General features: G+C 44.6%; 1 protein-coding gene across 1 annotated transcript; it reads left to right on the top strand.

The window, feature by feature from the left end:
- Nucleotides 1–11,270: 11,270 nt before the first annotated feature.
- LOC123498866 (cuticle protein AM1199-like) lies at nt 11,271–15,230 on the top strand. Its single transcript, XM_045246345.1, has 3 exons — nt 11,271–11,406; nt 12,309–12,526; nt 14,609–15,230. Exons 1-3 carry the CDS (start codon nt 11,398–11,400, stop codon nt 14,799–14,801), a joined length of 420 nt encoding a protein of 139 aa, XP_045102280.1. The 5' UTR covers nt 11,271–11,397; the 3' UTR covers nt 14,802–15,230.
- Nucleotides 15,231–15,871: the final 641 nt, after the last annotated feature.

Raw genomic sequence — 15,871 nt, 5'->3', positions numbered from 1 at the left:
ATGGTCACAATCTTCACAATTTTAATCCCTATAGGAGTTTCTGAAGCTGCATAAAATCACCTAGTAGTAACCAGATGAATAGAAAAATACATCATAGTACTGAAGGGGTTAATATTTTGACATCCACAGACCCTTCCTAATGTAAATAAAATCGTCTAATCATACACAAAAAATCAGGGTAAAAATGCGTTCCAGTACTGAAAGGGTTAAGTGTTGTATTTCCAAGCATGTCCTTTTATCTCTTTTCTTTTTTCTTCGGTGACTATGTTCCAGTATTTTTCTCTTCCTCTTTTCCATCTGCTCTATTAATACATCAGAAGACACATTAACATATCAGCACTTTCCGTTTCTCCTTCCTATATTTCTCCAGTAGAATGTTCACGTCAGCTTTTCTCTTCTGCTTCTTTACTGGTAGACAAAATTGCAATAAAAGACTCGTTACTGTAAACACAATTAAACCGATTAAAAAAAAAAAACAAGATGAATTACTAAACAACGAAAACAAATTGACAAAGGGAAACAAATCAAGAAATAAGAGATGCGTTGTTGTATGCCAATTCCTTGAGTTTAGTTCCTATTACACATTTTCCTGGCCCTCCATACCACGACGAATCCCTCAAGGTGTGTCGGGGAGTCCAGTCGCCGATCGTGTGTGGGTCAAGCAGGATGTTGGAAAAGCAGGATGTTCTAAGCGATGGGTGAAGTCTCTTGGTGGTGAAGTGTTTGGATGGCGTTGGGCGTGAGGTGCGTGGCTCTTTAGTGAGGCTGGTGACTGATCTATTCTCACTTTTAATTTTCCCGCGATTTTTATGCTTTCGTCAATGAAAAAGAGGAATTATTAGTTGCTTTAAGGTGAGAATGGTGCTTAATTTATTCTTCCCTTTTATTTCTGTTTCCATCAATGAAAGAAAAGATTATTAGCTGCTCGATTACTTTATTCTCCCCTTTTACTTCTGCGATTTATGTTTCCGTCAATGAAAGAGAGGAATTATTACCAGCTCTGCGTTGAGGCTGGTGGTTAATTAATTTCCTCTCCCTTTTATTTCCTCCTCGATTTCAATGTTTCCGTCAATGAAAGGGAAGAATCATTAGAGACTATTCGGTGAGACTGGTCATTAATTCACTCTCCCTTTTACTTCTCCCGTGATTTCTATTTCTGTTAATGAAAGGAAAGGATTATTAGTGGCTCTGAAGTGAAGGTGACGATTAATCTAGTCTCCCTTTTATTTCTATGTTCCCGTCAATGCAAGAGAGGAATTACTACATCTCACTCACGTCATGTAACACTGGCAAACGGCGCAATCAATTTCTTAGTCCCTTTCCTTCTTTAGTCTTATTTTTCCTTTTCTTTACATTAACTCAACGAAGAAAAAAAACTCCTCATGCATACCAGAGTGAGGGAAAAAGGAGGAGGAGGAGGAGGAGGAGGAGGAGGAGGAGGAAAGGAAGAGGAGATGAGGAAAGATGGGAATATGAAAAGGGTGTCAGGGAAAGAGAGAAGGAAGAAGTGTGAAGAAAGGAAGAGTGAAGGGCTAAAGGTCAACGATAGAGAAAGAGAAACATAAAGACAGACATTCAGAGAGAGAGAGAGAGAGAGAGAGAGAGAGAGAGAGAGAGAGAGAGAGAGAGAGAGAGAGAGAGAGAGAGAGAGAGAGAGAGAGAGAGAGAAAGAAAGGAAGAAAGAATGAAAGAAAGGAAGAAAGAATGAAAGAAAGAAAGAAAGAAAGAAAGAAAGAAACAGAGAGAAATGAAAGAGACAGACAGAGAGAGAGAGAGAGAGAGAGAGAGAGAGAGAGAGAGAGAGAGAGAGAGAGAGAGAGAGAGAGAGAGAGAGAGAGAGAGAGAGAGAGAGAGAGAGAGAGAGAGAGAGAGAGAGAGAGAGAGAGAGAGAGAGAGAGAGAGAGAGAGAGAGAGAGAGAAAGAAAGAAAGAAAGAAAGAAAGAAAGAAAGAAAGAAAGAAAGAAAGAAAGAAAAAAGACAGAGAGAAAGAGAGAGAGAGAGACAGAGAGAGAGAGAGAGAGAGAGAGAGAGAGAGAGAGAGAGAGAGAGAGAGAGAGAGAGAGAGAGAGAGAGAGAGAGAGAGAGAGAGAGAGAGAGAGAGAGACAGAGAGAGACAGAGACAGAACCATCACCAGAGAGAGAGAGACAGACAGAGAACATCACCAGCTCATCTACGTATTCACACCAATCTTGCAAAAATATCTACCAAGCCCGTCACTCAGAACCCAATAGCTGGAGCCAAGGATTAATGACGATGACGTGACGAGGCGAAAGGTGAAGAAAAAAAAAGTGCGCCAGTCTACGAGGAGGATGAGGACGATAAGACAGGATGAAGGGAGAGGGGAGGAAAGAGAAGGGTGAAGGAAAGGAAGAGAGAAGGAAGGAGAGAGAGAGAAGAGAAGAGAGAGAGAGAGAGAGAGAGAGAGAGAGAGAGAGAGAGAGAGAGAGAGAGAGAGAGAGAGAGAGAGAGAGAGAGAGCACCGTTTTATAATTACACCCTCGCTGTAATTAAACATTCTACAACATTACGAAGGTTAAGTACGATAAGAGACGAGTCACGCAGGTTGGTTACTTCACCACCACCACCACCACCACCACCACCACCACCACCACCACCAACAACACCACCACCACCACCACCACTACCATGATAAGTGTACATATTTAAGGAGAATGCTTGAGAGAGAGAGAGAGAGAGAGAGAGAGAGAGAGAGAGAGAGAGAGAGAGAGAGAGAGAGAGAGAGAGAGAGAGAAGGGGGACAAAGTAAGTGGATTGAAGAATAAATAGAAGAGGAAGAGATGAAAGTAAAAGGAAGGAACTGGTTTTCGGAGTTAATAGAAGGAGGAGGAGGAGGAGGAGGAGGAGGAGGAGGAGGAGGAGGAGGAGGAGGAGGAGGAGGAGGAGGAGGAGGAGGAGGAGGAGGAGGAGGAGGAGGAAAAGGAGGAGGAAAAAGTGGGAAAGGAGGAGGAAAAGAACAACAAGAACAAGAACAACAAGAAAAAGAAGATAGAGGAAGAGAAATAAAGAAGAGGAAAAAGGAAACTACACTAAAATCAGGCGGAAACAATTAAGTCCCATTAAAACACACACACACACACACACACACACACACACACACACACACACACACACACACACACACACACACACATACACAGAAGCATTTCCTTTTTGTACACGATGGAATAGAGAGAGAGAGAGAGAGAGAGAGAGAGAGAGAGAGAGAGAGAGAGAGAGAGAGAGAGAGAGAGAGAGAGAGAGAGAGAGATGACATTCCGCCTTCATCACCCGGATTTTTCAGGCAGAATGTCACCTTGAATCCTTCTTTTGACCTTATCCCTCCTCCTCCTCCTCCTCCTCCTCCTCCTCCTCCTCCTCCTCCTCCTCACCCTTCACCTCCATACAGGAAGCATTTCTCGCCCTCTTCTTCCCTCCTGACCTTGCCTCCTCCTCCTCCACCTCCTCCTCCTTGTCTTCCACATTTTATTCTGTTCCCACGCTTCTTCTTCTTCTTCTTCTTTAACCTTCAGCAATATTCAGGTAATCTTGCTCCATCCTTTAGACTATTCGGCTGATAATTCTCTCTCTCTCTCTCTCTCTCTCTCTCTCTCTCTCTCTCTCTCTTGGTCATCTCCTCCCGACCTTGTTTTTTGTCCCTCCCTCCTCACTTTCCTCCATCTTTTCTCCCTCCTTCCCTCCCTTCCCCACTCTCCCTCCTTTCGTGATCATCTTCCTCCTCCTCAATTTTCCTTATCTTTCTGCCTTATTTTCTCCGCCCACCTTGGTTATTAATCACTTGCTTCCTACTTGCCTTTTCCTTCTTCCTTCCTTCTTTATCAGCAGTATTTTTCCTCTAAACCTCCTTCTCATTTTCGTTTTCTCCCTTCCTCTCTTTCCTCTTTGTGTAAGTCAGCGATTCTTCTCCCTGTAGCCTTGCACTCTTCCTTATCTTCCTCATCTGGCCCCCTGTCACCCGCTCTTCCCTTTCCCTTTCTTTCATCATCCTCTTTCATCGCCCTTCTTGTTAATCCATCATTACTGCATGCCATCGTCTTTCTCCTCCTCATCATTATCATTATCATCATCATTATCATCATCATCTTCGTCGTTAACTATTTCTTTTTCTTAACTAACTCGTAATTTTTATCTCCATATCTTCATTTTATCTTTTCTTCTATTTTCATTGTTATTATTTTGTTGTTTCCTTTCGTCTTCCTATCTATTTTCTTCGTCTGTCTACCACCTCTTCCTTCTTCATCTCCTTCTATTCTTGTTAATTCATCATTACTTCCTGCCATCATCTTTCTCCTTCTCTTTCTCCTCATTTTGGTCGTTAACTGTTTATATTTTCCTAATTCGTAACTCACATCTCCATATCTTCTCCATTTCATCTTTTCCTCTATTTTAATTATTTTTTGTTATGTTCTTCGTCTTCCTATCTACTTTTTTTCCTTCTTTTCTGTCCTTTCACCGTGTTCTCCTTCCTTCATTTTCTTCGTTTATCCCTCACCTCTTCCTTCTCCATCCCCCTTCTCTTTCACTTTCGATTTTTTCTATCCTTCTCTTTTATTTCTATTCTCTCATGTTCACTTTTCAATATTCTTCATTCCTTTCTCTTTAGCTCATTTCCTCTTTTAATATATTTTTTTCCTACCATCTCTTTTTTCTTTTTTTCTTTCTTATTTTACCTCTACACATTACCAATCTTTTTCTTCATTCTAACTCCCTTACTCCTCTCCTTTCTACTACGCTTACTCCTACTACCACTCCTCCTTTCTTCTCCTAACGCCTACCTTCCTTCTTTTCTATCCACATTACATTGGTTTCCCCTCTATCACTCTTACATTTCTACACACACACTCTCTCTCCTCAGTCACCACACAATTTGTACACTCAAAGCGCAAGTTACACTACATCACGTCCACTTTTCCCGCAGCCTTTCGCTCTTCGCAGGGGGTGGTCACAGCGCGCCTGCCTCTGTTGACAAGACTCACGCACTCCCACGCCCTTCCCGCCTCGTCATCCAGCGTGACTGTGCATGTCCTCGCTGCTTACCTACTATGGCCTGTCCTTAGCTGCCGAGAGACGAGCAGAAGGTAAAGGTAAGAGGAGAAAGTTGTGCGGTATTCATCTTTGTCCTGAGGTACTAAGTGATAAAGAGGAGGAGGAGGAGGAGGAGGAGGAGGAGGAGGAGGAGGAGGAGGAGGAGGAGGAGGAGGAGGAGGAGGAGGAGGAGGAGGAGGAGGAGGAGGAGGAGGAGGAGAAGAAGAAGAAGAAGAAGAAGAAGAAGAAGAAGAAGAAGAAGAAGAAGAAGAAGAAGTCAATCAAGGACAAGAAGACTAAGGAAAATAAATAGGAACGTTTACATACGATCACAAAGGTTAATCAAACAGGAAGAAGAAGAAATACAAGAAGAAGAAGAAAAGAAAAAGAAAAGAAGAAGAAGAAGAAGAAGAAGAAGAAGAAGAAGAAGAAGAAGAAGAAGAAGAAGAAGACGACGAAGACGAGGATGAAGACACAGACGATATAATACACAGGAAAACAAACCCCAAAACTTGCAGGTCCCTGAACGAAAGATACAGAGATAAGGACAGAGACAAAAACAGGGACAAGAACAGAGACAAGAACAGGGAAAAGGACAAGAAAGGGGCAGGGAGGGAGGGAGGGAGGGGGAGAAGAGGAGCAAGAGCAGGAAGGCGAGAGAACAAGGGAGGAACAGCAAACATGAGTCAGAAACAAGGATGCCCACGAAGCGAGTTTCCGAGTCCGGGTTGAAGGAAGACTCACCCGCCCAGGATACGTCGGAGCATCACGTCCTTTGCTCATAATGGAAGGAGTGACGTCAGGTTCATGCATGTCTCTTTCTCTCATCCTCTCTCTCCCTCTCCCTCTCTCTCTCTCTCTCTCTCTCTCTCTCTCTCTGTGCGTGTGTGTCCTTATCTTCTCCATCAGCAAAGAATAATAATGAATAAAACAGAGGCACGCAGCAACATTGGGGTTAGGTATGCACGAACCAAAGGGTTAAAAAGGAATAGTAAACAAATAATGATAATAAAAACAACGATGATACTCCCAGTGATAATAATACAAGGAAAAAGACTCTCTCTCTCTCTCTCTCTCTCTCTCTCTCTCTCTCTCTCTCTCTCTCTCGCTTGCTCAATTTATGTTATACCGTCCTCCATTGCCCCTAAAATGAAATAAAATAGAATAAATAAGGAAATGAAAAAGGTAATAATTAATATCAGTGGATAAATAAAGAGGGATCTGTTTAAATATGAGCTAAAGATATTTTGTGTGATCTATCTATTTTATTTCATCTATTCATTCATTCCTCTTTCTATAGGGAGGCGGGGCCGGGGCAGGCATTAAACCTCTTCAGTACCAGGTCGCGTTTTCATAATCATTCTGGTTACTACTTGGCGATTTTATACAGCTCAGAAACTTACGTGGGGATTAAAATAGTAAAGACTCTGGCTATTAATCTTCTGACCTCCACAGATCCGTCCTAATGTAAATAGAACCGTCTAATCATACCAAAAATTATGGTAAAAATGCTTCCCAGTACTGAAGGGGTTAAATTTTCCAACTAACTAATGAACTGGTGACACATTGTAACATTCTTGGAGGCGACAGGGCCAACGAACCAGAAGAATTGGGTCAGGAAGGCGCAACACGACCATCACGTGACATCAATTCTCACACCACGAGGGTCGGTCACATCCCTTACCAGCATGACCTGTTTGACCCCGGGCTGACCTGAGCGTCGGAGGTAACGGAGCATTCAAGAGAAAAGGAACCTTCCATAACGCTACAGAAAGGAAGGAAGGTCGTGTCCTAGGGCATGTGAAGCCTCGTGAAGCCCAGTGAGCCACAACATCTGTCTCTTGAATTCTATCTGGTGAAACTTTGTGTCACTGAAGTCTAATAAAATCTCTAGAAGCTCAATAAAACGTCCTCTGCCTTTTGGAGCTCATCTGGTATTGTGAAGGCTCGTGAAGCCAAATAAAACACATCCTCTGTCTCTTGAATGCTATCTGGTGAAGCTTTGTAGGCACTGAATCTAATGAAAACACACAAAACCCAATAAAATACGCCTTGAAATTCCTCTTGTTAAACCAAGAACACATTAATCCTTAAAGCCTCATTTAGCCCAACTTGTGAAGCCTCATGAAGCTAATACTGCCAAATTTCATGAAGCCAACTGTAAAAAACTCAATAAATCTCCTCTGAAGCCTTATAAAAACTCGTGAAGCCCTTATAAAACTCTCTGAAGCCCATTTTTGAAACCCCGTGAAACTTACATTACGCAACCTCGTGAAACCTTAACTATTACAAGACCACAAGGAATTTCACGGTAAGTTTACGAACAATACCTCTGAAATCTACAGCGTGAAGCCTTGAGGTGAAGAAAAACCCAGGCCTGTTATTTCCTCAGGTGAGCAGCAGGTATGAAGGTGCTAACTCCCTAACTCTCACAGGTGATAGAAGCAAAGGTGTGGTGGTATAAGTGGCAATACTTTTAAACCTCACCTTGTCTGTATTTATTTAATTTTGTTTAAGTTAGTTAGTGTGAAGTCCTTGGTGGTGGTGGTGGTGGTGGTGGTGAGGATGTTCACTTGACGCCTTGACATTTAGTGGAAGAGTGAAGAGGAGGCGAAAAAAAAAGAAGGAAGAAATGGTGGAGGTCCTTAGCGGATTAAAGAGGAGGAGTAAAGAGAGAGAGAGAGAGAGAGAGAGAGAGAGAGAGAGAGAGAGAGAGAGAGAGAGAGAGAGAGAGAGAGAGAGAGAGAGAGAGAGAGAGAGAGAGAGAGAGAGAGAGAGAGAGAGAGAGAGAGAGAGAGAGAGAGACAGACAGAGAAAGAGAGATACAGAGACAAACAGAAAGAAAAAGAGAGAAAGAGAGAGACAGAGACAGAGATAGACAGACAGACTAAGGCACGACCCAAAATACTTTTATGTTACATAGAAGAGAGAAAAAAAAAAGAGAAAGAATATGTGAAGGAAAAAAATATGAGGAATGAGGTGAAAAATATAAATAAAAGATATGCAAAAAGGAATGCGCGATAATTATGCAAATGGGGAAATAAAGCAAAAAGTTACATGACCGGAACAATACCAAATATGAATGAGTGAAAGGAGACAAGGAAAAAAAAGAGAGGAACGAGAAAAAAAAAGAAAAGATAGAAGTTAATTGCACAAAGCTCATAAAATCTTGAGAGAGAGAGAGAGAGAGAGAGAGAGAGAGAGAGAGAGAGAGAGAGAGAGAGAGAGAGAGAGAGAGAGAGAGAGAGAGAGAGAGAATGTAAGTTAAGAGGACGTGAGAAGAAGGGATAGAACAGGTGGTGGTGGTGGTGGTGGTGGTGGTGGTGGTGGTGAGGCAAGAGCATCACCTCCCTTTGTTAGTGGTTGGCGTGACGTGGGATGCACCTCACTACTCCTTTCCCTTTTCCTCCATTTCCTCTCCAAAAATCTTAAATCCCTTCAGTGTTTTTATTCTCCTCCGATATTTTTCTTCACGTTCCTCTTTTGTTTTTCCTCCTCCTCTTGATATCGTGGGGAAAAACCCTCACACTCACACTACACACACACACACACACACACACACACACACACAATGACACGGCTACTAAATCTCACGAATAGAAAAGTATATAAAACAAACTCCAATTTATAACCACCTGTTCTCCTTTCACACTTGTGCTTTCACGCTCCTCCACTGACCCACGCTCCCCTTCGCTCCTAACCTTCTCAGACCACCAGCTCCATACTCGTGAACGCGACCCGGTGCAGGCTGTTATCAATTCCTCGTTATCGCTTCTCTTTCTACCCCCACACACCTGGATTCACGTATTTTTCCCTCGTGTAGCATCCTTCGATAAAGAACTCAAAGGTGAACCATACAATTATATTTTAAGAAGGCTCGTATGTGGTGCTTCTTCAACAGACTCACTGAGAACTACTGTTAATTTGTTCATATATTTATTTCTGTATTTTGTCGTAGTTCCCTCAATAAATAGTCAATAGGAATCACACTGTGTTATTTAAGAGACTCATGTGCTGTGCTGTCTTAACTAAGATTCACTGAGGGACTGTATTATCTATCTATCTATCTATCTATTTTTGAGTGTATGTATATATAGTATGCTTATGTATATATGCAACTATGTATCATTATATCTATACTCAATAAATCTTTACTACTACTACTACTACTACTACTATCTATCTATCTATCTATCTAGTAATCTATCTAAAGTTTTGATTCATGCATTGTTTCCTCCATAAACATCATGTAGAGTAATCAAAGGTAATTCAAATTTTTTCATGCAGTGTTACTTAAATAAGAATGAAAATAACGCCATATCAAATTCAGTAGTTATTCTCAAGCAGTGTTCCCTTCATAAAAGAAAACAATAAAATAGGTAAGTAAAATAATTCAGTAAAAAAAAAAATATTCCCTTTGTGCAGAGTTTCCCAAATTAAAAGATCACTAGGAAACTCTCACTTCACTTTCCTCAATACAAAATCAATAGAAATCATAATTACTTGTTAAAAATAATTACTGTTACGTGACTTTGAGTGTATATTATTAGTTAACGGTGATTTTTCGGTCTTCTCTTATTTTTTTTATCTCTCTCTCTCTCTTTCTTTCTTTCCCAAACACAAAAGCAAAAGTCGTGGCAATTAAATGTAAGTTAAATTGAATGTGAAATGTGAGGAGGAGCTTCCATTAATCCAAAAGTAAGAGACGAGGAAATATTTTCGTTCCAAAAGACAACACGACATCTGAATTTATTTGTTTTTGCTTTCAGTTATTTTTTGCCCTCTGCCTCACTCACTCCTTCCTTTCTCAATGATGACGACGCATCTTCTGTCCTCTCTCAGGGAAGACAATTTGCCATTTTTTTTTCTATGCCTCATTCTCCTTGGGCCCTTCTCCTTCTCCTTTTCCTCCTTCTCTTTCTCCTTTTTGTTTTTCTCTATTGGTTTTGCCTTCTTCTTTTCTGTTTGTTCCTCCTCTGTTCTTTTTATCTTTTATTTTGTATTTCTTTCCTCTTGGTTCTGTTATTCCTCTTCCTTTTTCCTTAGTTTCTCTTCTTCCTGATTCAGTTCCTGTTCGTGTTCTTGTTTTCCTCGTTCTTCATGTTGTTCTTTTGACGATGATAATTCAATTTATTTCCTTTATATCTTCTAATCGCGTTTTCCTTCCTGCTTCCTTTCATTTCTCTCTCTCTCTCTCTCTCTCTCTCTCTCTCTCTCTCTCTCTCTCTCTCTCTCTCTCTCTCTCTCTCTAAAACTCTGACACTACATATCTTCCCCATTAGCAGCACACACCAACGCACACCACCACACACAGATAACAAGACTTTCATCCCCAAATTTAAACAGATGGACAGTCTACCACGAGTGACAAGGAAAGTAATGTCTTACAAGATAGTGAGCCCACGTCGTTGGTCTCCGCTAAGTGGCTTAACCCGAAGGAGGCGCCGGAGTAAGTGAAGGGAGGAAGAGTATCAGGGTGGTTGTGAATCGGTGCGTGACAGACAGACAGACAGATAGACAGAGAGAGAGAGACAAGGGTTGCACCGGGCGACCTGGGATAAGGTTGTTGGGAGCAAGGAGGAGAGAAAGAGGTGGGGGGCGTACGAAAGGAAAAGGGGCGGGGTGAGAGGGAAGGTGGGAAGGTGGGAGGGTGGAGGTAAGCCAGAGTGAGAGGAATGCCATGGTAATTTCAACATAAGTCCTATTTCGTATCCCACTTTCCCTCCTTTGAGTCACGTGACCTCCCTCACCTGTCGGGGATTCTTCATTAGTGGAGAAGTGTTATATTGATAGGGTGAGATTTATTAAGTGGTTTTGTGGAGTGTTCCGTGTGGCACTGCATCTGGCTGCGTGGCACTTCCTCGCTCAGGCGCCCTCCTTCCCCCGGGTTAGAGGAGTTCATGGGGAGCTGCATGTGTGACCGTGGGAAAGTTACGGTTTACAGCTTGGTATCGGTAATGGTGCGGTGGTGAGTGTGCGTCTCTTCCTAATACACTAATGATGTGATGGCCGTGGCTCGCAGGATGAGCCTCCCACCGCCCACTATCCCACGGGCCATCCCCGCCTTGAGCCCCGCCTCCCCCCCGCCTACACTTACATCCCCCGCCCACTCGCTGCGATGAGATCGCCCCACCCCCCCAGCCGCCACTCACACGACCCTTGGCATATCCGGTACGACCCCTCGACCCCAACAGGAGGGAGCGGACACTGAGAAGCGGCACAAAAAGAGCACTGGAAGGCCAGACCAATCCGACCTCGAGTTGGGTATAAAAGCTGAACAGCCACTCTCCTGAGGCATCATCATCCTCCCTCTCCCGTGCCACCAACACCACACCTCCTCCACTCCTGCAGCCATGAAGCTCGTGAGTACCGCCACCTCCACGCCACCACCTCACCCGCCCTCGACGCCTCCGCAGGAGCTTTACTTTACTCGTTCAGTGCTTCACTCCACCCTCAAGATGGCGGCTGGTGCTTGGTGTGGGTCAAAGCTATCAAGTGGTCGAATAAGTCTTTAGTTCCTACACGCCTCCACGCCCACCCAAGTGCTGCAGGAACCTTCCAAGTTCTGGATCCTTCCAGCCCTTCAAGTAATGCTACGACTTCCAGAATTTTGGAAGACCTTACGAAGTTATGATATAGATGCACCTGGAGGTGATCCTCGGCACAACCAAGGGGCCGCGATACTTGCATCCTGACTAGTCCCCCCCCCTCAGGCCACACAAAGGGCCTCAGCCAAACCTGGCTATCCAGAACCCCAGAAGTGTCTAGCCTCGCAGAACCAGACTGCAAGAGGCCCAGCCCCAGGGCTGTTCGGTGCCACGCCGCACGCCATCCCCACACTAAGACCAGCTTCCCTCTCACACACTGAAGAACTTCATCGAGAAAAGATCTGCTCCTTGACTGTGAGGCTCAAGGGAATCAGCAGCTCGTTACAGGCTGATTGGGAATCCCCACTCAAGCCTCTTATGCTGCACGCACCATTCTCTCCCATAGACAACAGTCAGACTTTTAAGCAATATTGTATTACTTCATAAGTCTTAGGATATGGAGGTGTCAGCCCAACAATAATAACAGATAACTGATAAGGCATCACCTCATCAAGAGAGCGCGACAAACATTATGGCAGAGTCTAGTCATATGCCTGGTGTCAGACAGGTTCAGCCTTACGTGTCCACCTCGCCTGCCGATGAGCAAGATAGGTAAGGCTGAGCGGTGTGGCGCCAACAGGTGTTGCTTCCGTGTTAACTTCCTCCTCCCTCCCCAGATCATCTTCGCCTGCCTGGCCGCCCTCGCCGTCGCTGCTCCCCAGTTCCAGGAGGAGTTCAGGCCCGACTACCGCCCCATCGCCATCCTGAGGGACGAGCGCGAGGACTACGGCGATGGCAACTTCCGCTACGAATTCGAGACCGAGAACGGCATCCTGACGAACGCCGTGGGCACTCCAGGCTCCCAGGGACAGAGCAACATCCAGGGATTCTTCAGGTGAGTGTTGCATCAAGTTATAAGACAGTTCTTGAGGACATGCGCAGTAATAGCACTATGTTCTTCCCCATCTCTTTACTTTGGAGAGAGAGAGAGAGAGAGAGAGAGAGAGAGAGAGAGAGAGAGAGAGAGAGAGAGAGAGAGAGAGAGAGAGAGAGAGAGAGAGAGAGAGAGAGAGAGAGAACAAGTCAGATTACAATACACACACCTTCCTTTCATTCTCAACATGCAACTAACAACCGTCACTATAAGAGCGTATACCCCAAACACACACTACAAGACGGAATCCCTCACAAAATAACATGAACGTCAGCATCACCCTACTGGCAACACAAAGCTACACATTTCATAGTTACAAGCAACACAACCACGCCGCCCTGTCTGGGAATGAAGCACAGCGGCCCGGCTCAAGCACCAACCCTCTCATCACTTCAGCCACGCAATGAAAGTCTACATAACCAGAATTCTTGTTTTCATCTCTCGCATCGTCGTCTGGTGAAAGGCGTCTCTCCCTCCTAACTAGACAGACGAGTGTCGCGCGCACTGACCTGCAACGCCTATCCCTCCCCTTCCATCCCGCCCCTTTTCCTCGTTAGTGACACTACTATAACCTATCCTACCCTCCCCTTCCATCCCACCCCTTCTCCTCGTCAGCTATATCACTCTAACCTATCTTAATATAATTAATTCTTACCTAACACCCACCTTTCCCCTCTCCGTCACCTGCACCTTTCTAACTTAACATAATTTAACCCAACCCAACCTAACATAGACACTATTCTTCAGCTACACCAGTCTAACTTAACTAACACATCCTCTCCTTATCCTCTCCTTCTTCAGCTACACCACTAACCTAACTCCACCTAATCTAACTTAATCTAACCCAAATTAATACCCACAAATCCTTCCCCATTGTCTACGTCAGCTACCACGTCACCTATCCTTTCTTTAGCTACATCACTAACCTAACTTTGCCTTATCTAACTTAACCCTACCCAAATTAATACCCACAAACCCTTTACCCTTGTCCACGTTAGCTACCACAGTCCAACCTAATCTATCCTAACCTAACGTAAGCCAACAACAACACACAACTCCTATGCATTCCTCTCTCTCTCTCTCTCTCTCTCTCTCTCTCTCGGCTGCATCACTTTCCCAGGGTTTATTTTTAACTCATAGGAAGTGAGAGCACCCCGCCACTCACCACCACCACCACCACCACCACCACCACCATTACCATCTTCTCTTCTTTTTCCTCCTCCTCCTCCTCCTCCTCCTCCTCCTCCTCCTCCCTGTGGCGTGTCAGAGGGGAGGCTGAGCGTGAGGGCGGTGCATGCGCGGCGCCAAAACCGGAAATGTGAGATCTGCAGAATACAAAAATTAACTTTCACTAAGGAACATTAATCTTTCATCTTTTTTTTTTCTCTTTCTTATCTCTTCCTCTTTATCTTTCATTCACTACGACCTCTTTCTTACCTTGCTGCCTTCCTTTCTCTTTCTCTCTCTCTCTCTCTCTCTCTCTCTCTCTCTCTCTCTCTCTCTCTCTCTCTCTCTCTCTCTCTCTCTCTCTCTCTCTCTTCCCGTTTTTCGTCTGCATTGAGTCACGCCGCCATACTTATTTCATTATCCTCTCTCTCTCTCTCTCTCTCTCTCTCTCTTGTTCGTCTTATTTATTCGTCTCTCGCTTTTTAGTTTAGTAATTACCTGTCCTCATTTCCTTATCTATCATCTTCACCTTCTCTCTCTCTCTCTCTCTCTCTGCATTACCTTTCCCTCTGTCAATCTCTACACACCTCTCTTCGTTATCTCTATTCTTCCCATTCATTCCCCTACTCCCTTAATCACCTACAAATCCTCCTCTTGTTATCCGCCTCCTCCATTAATTTCAACCCATTCACCTTCCCTAACCACCACCACCACCACCACCACCACCACCACCACCACCACCACCACCACCACACATTCCCTTAACTTATTGTCATTCGTATGCAGTGACGCTCCGGGACACATCTGCCTATCACTCCCTGCCATCTACCACTCCCGTTCCTTCCCTTGCATCATCTGTCTTGTCTCCCTCCTCAGGTTCCCTCTGGATGACGGCTCCATCGCTGAAGTCCAATACGTGGCTGATGAGTTGGGATACCAGCCCGTCTCCAACCTGATCCCCACGCCCCACCCCCTCCCCGCCCACGCCATCGAGCAGATCCGCTTCGCCGAGGAGCTGCGCGCACAAGGAGCCACCTGGGACCAGTACGGCTTCAGGTTGACTCGTTGATCGCGCACACTACAGTAGATGCATTACACTTTTTATATTAGCGACGATACAAGGACACTTTTCTAGCGACGGCTCTGTTTTTACCCGTGTACCGTCCAGGATGACGGCGACGGAGGCAGTACATGCAATGCTTCACCCACCACTACGTCACATCACCACGCCACATCACATACTCCCACACTGCCACACCACCACCTGGTCCACACGCGGCGTCGTCCTCACGGGGTTCATTGTGAGGGAAGGTGAGGGCGCTGGGTCACTCCGGCAAGGGTTACGTCCCCGCCGCTGGCCGGACTGTACGTACGCCCAAAACAAGACGATTCAACTCTTCCCTTCCACCCACACCCACACCCACACGCACATATACACCTACACACAGGGTATATTTATTCCATGCTAAGCAGTTGCAATAAAATTATTTTGATGTACTGTTCCTTTGTTTCTTTATACTCATAACTCCTTCCACCTGCTGCCTCTTTCTCATCCTCCCTCACCTTTTTTCTCTCCTTTTCCTTTCTCCCTTCCTCTCTCTCTCCTTTGTCCTCATCTCAACAAAATACGAGAATGACTTGACGAAAACTCTTCACAATCTGCGTCTCATCCCGACCCTAATGTTTCGTAATGTTTTCGTAATGGCCGTAATGCATAAACACGTTTCCTTTCTCCATCGCTCATAATCGGTATGTAAGTAGCATCTTCCATAATCACTGGCACAAACTCGTAATAGATCTGCAAAACTATGCCATGTTCGTCACGATGAAATGAGTGAAGGAAGGAAGCAAATTCGTGAACACTTTGGGGTATGAAATTTGACTGGTACGAGAAGACGACGGAAATGTGAACGAAAGTGAACGAAGGTGAGAGAGACAAAGGGAATCGCAACACTGATACAACACTTAATACTCAGCAGGGAAACTAAAGAAAGAATATCGTACTCCTGTTTGAGCTTGAGTTTGTCCATCGCCTCCCACACTCATGAAGCACTAAGACCCATATTCTGAAACACTTCCCCCTGCTGCACCTTCACTGTTTTCAAAGGGTCTAGTTGAAGTGACACGGGTTTTTAAGGA

Source organism: Portunus trituberculatus, chromosome 48 (genome assembly GCF_017591435.1).
Source record: "Portunus trituberculatus isolate SZX2019 chromosome 48, ASM1759143v1, whole genome shotgun sequence".
NCBI classification, from domain to species: Eukaryota; Metazoa; Arthropoda; class Malacostraca; order Decapoda; family Portunidae; genus Portunus; species Portunus trituberculatus.
The sequence above is the reverse complement of the archived record's forward strand: the minus strand, read 5'-3'. Positions and strand labels throughout refer to the sequence as shown.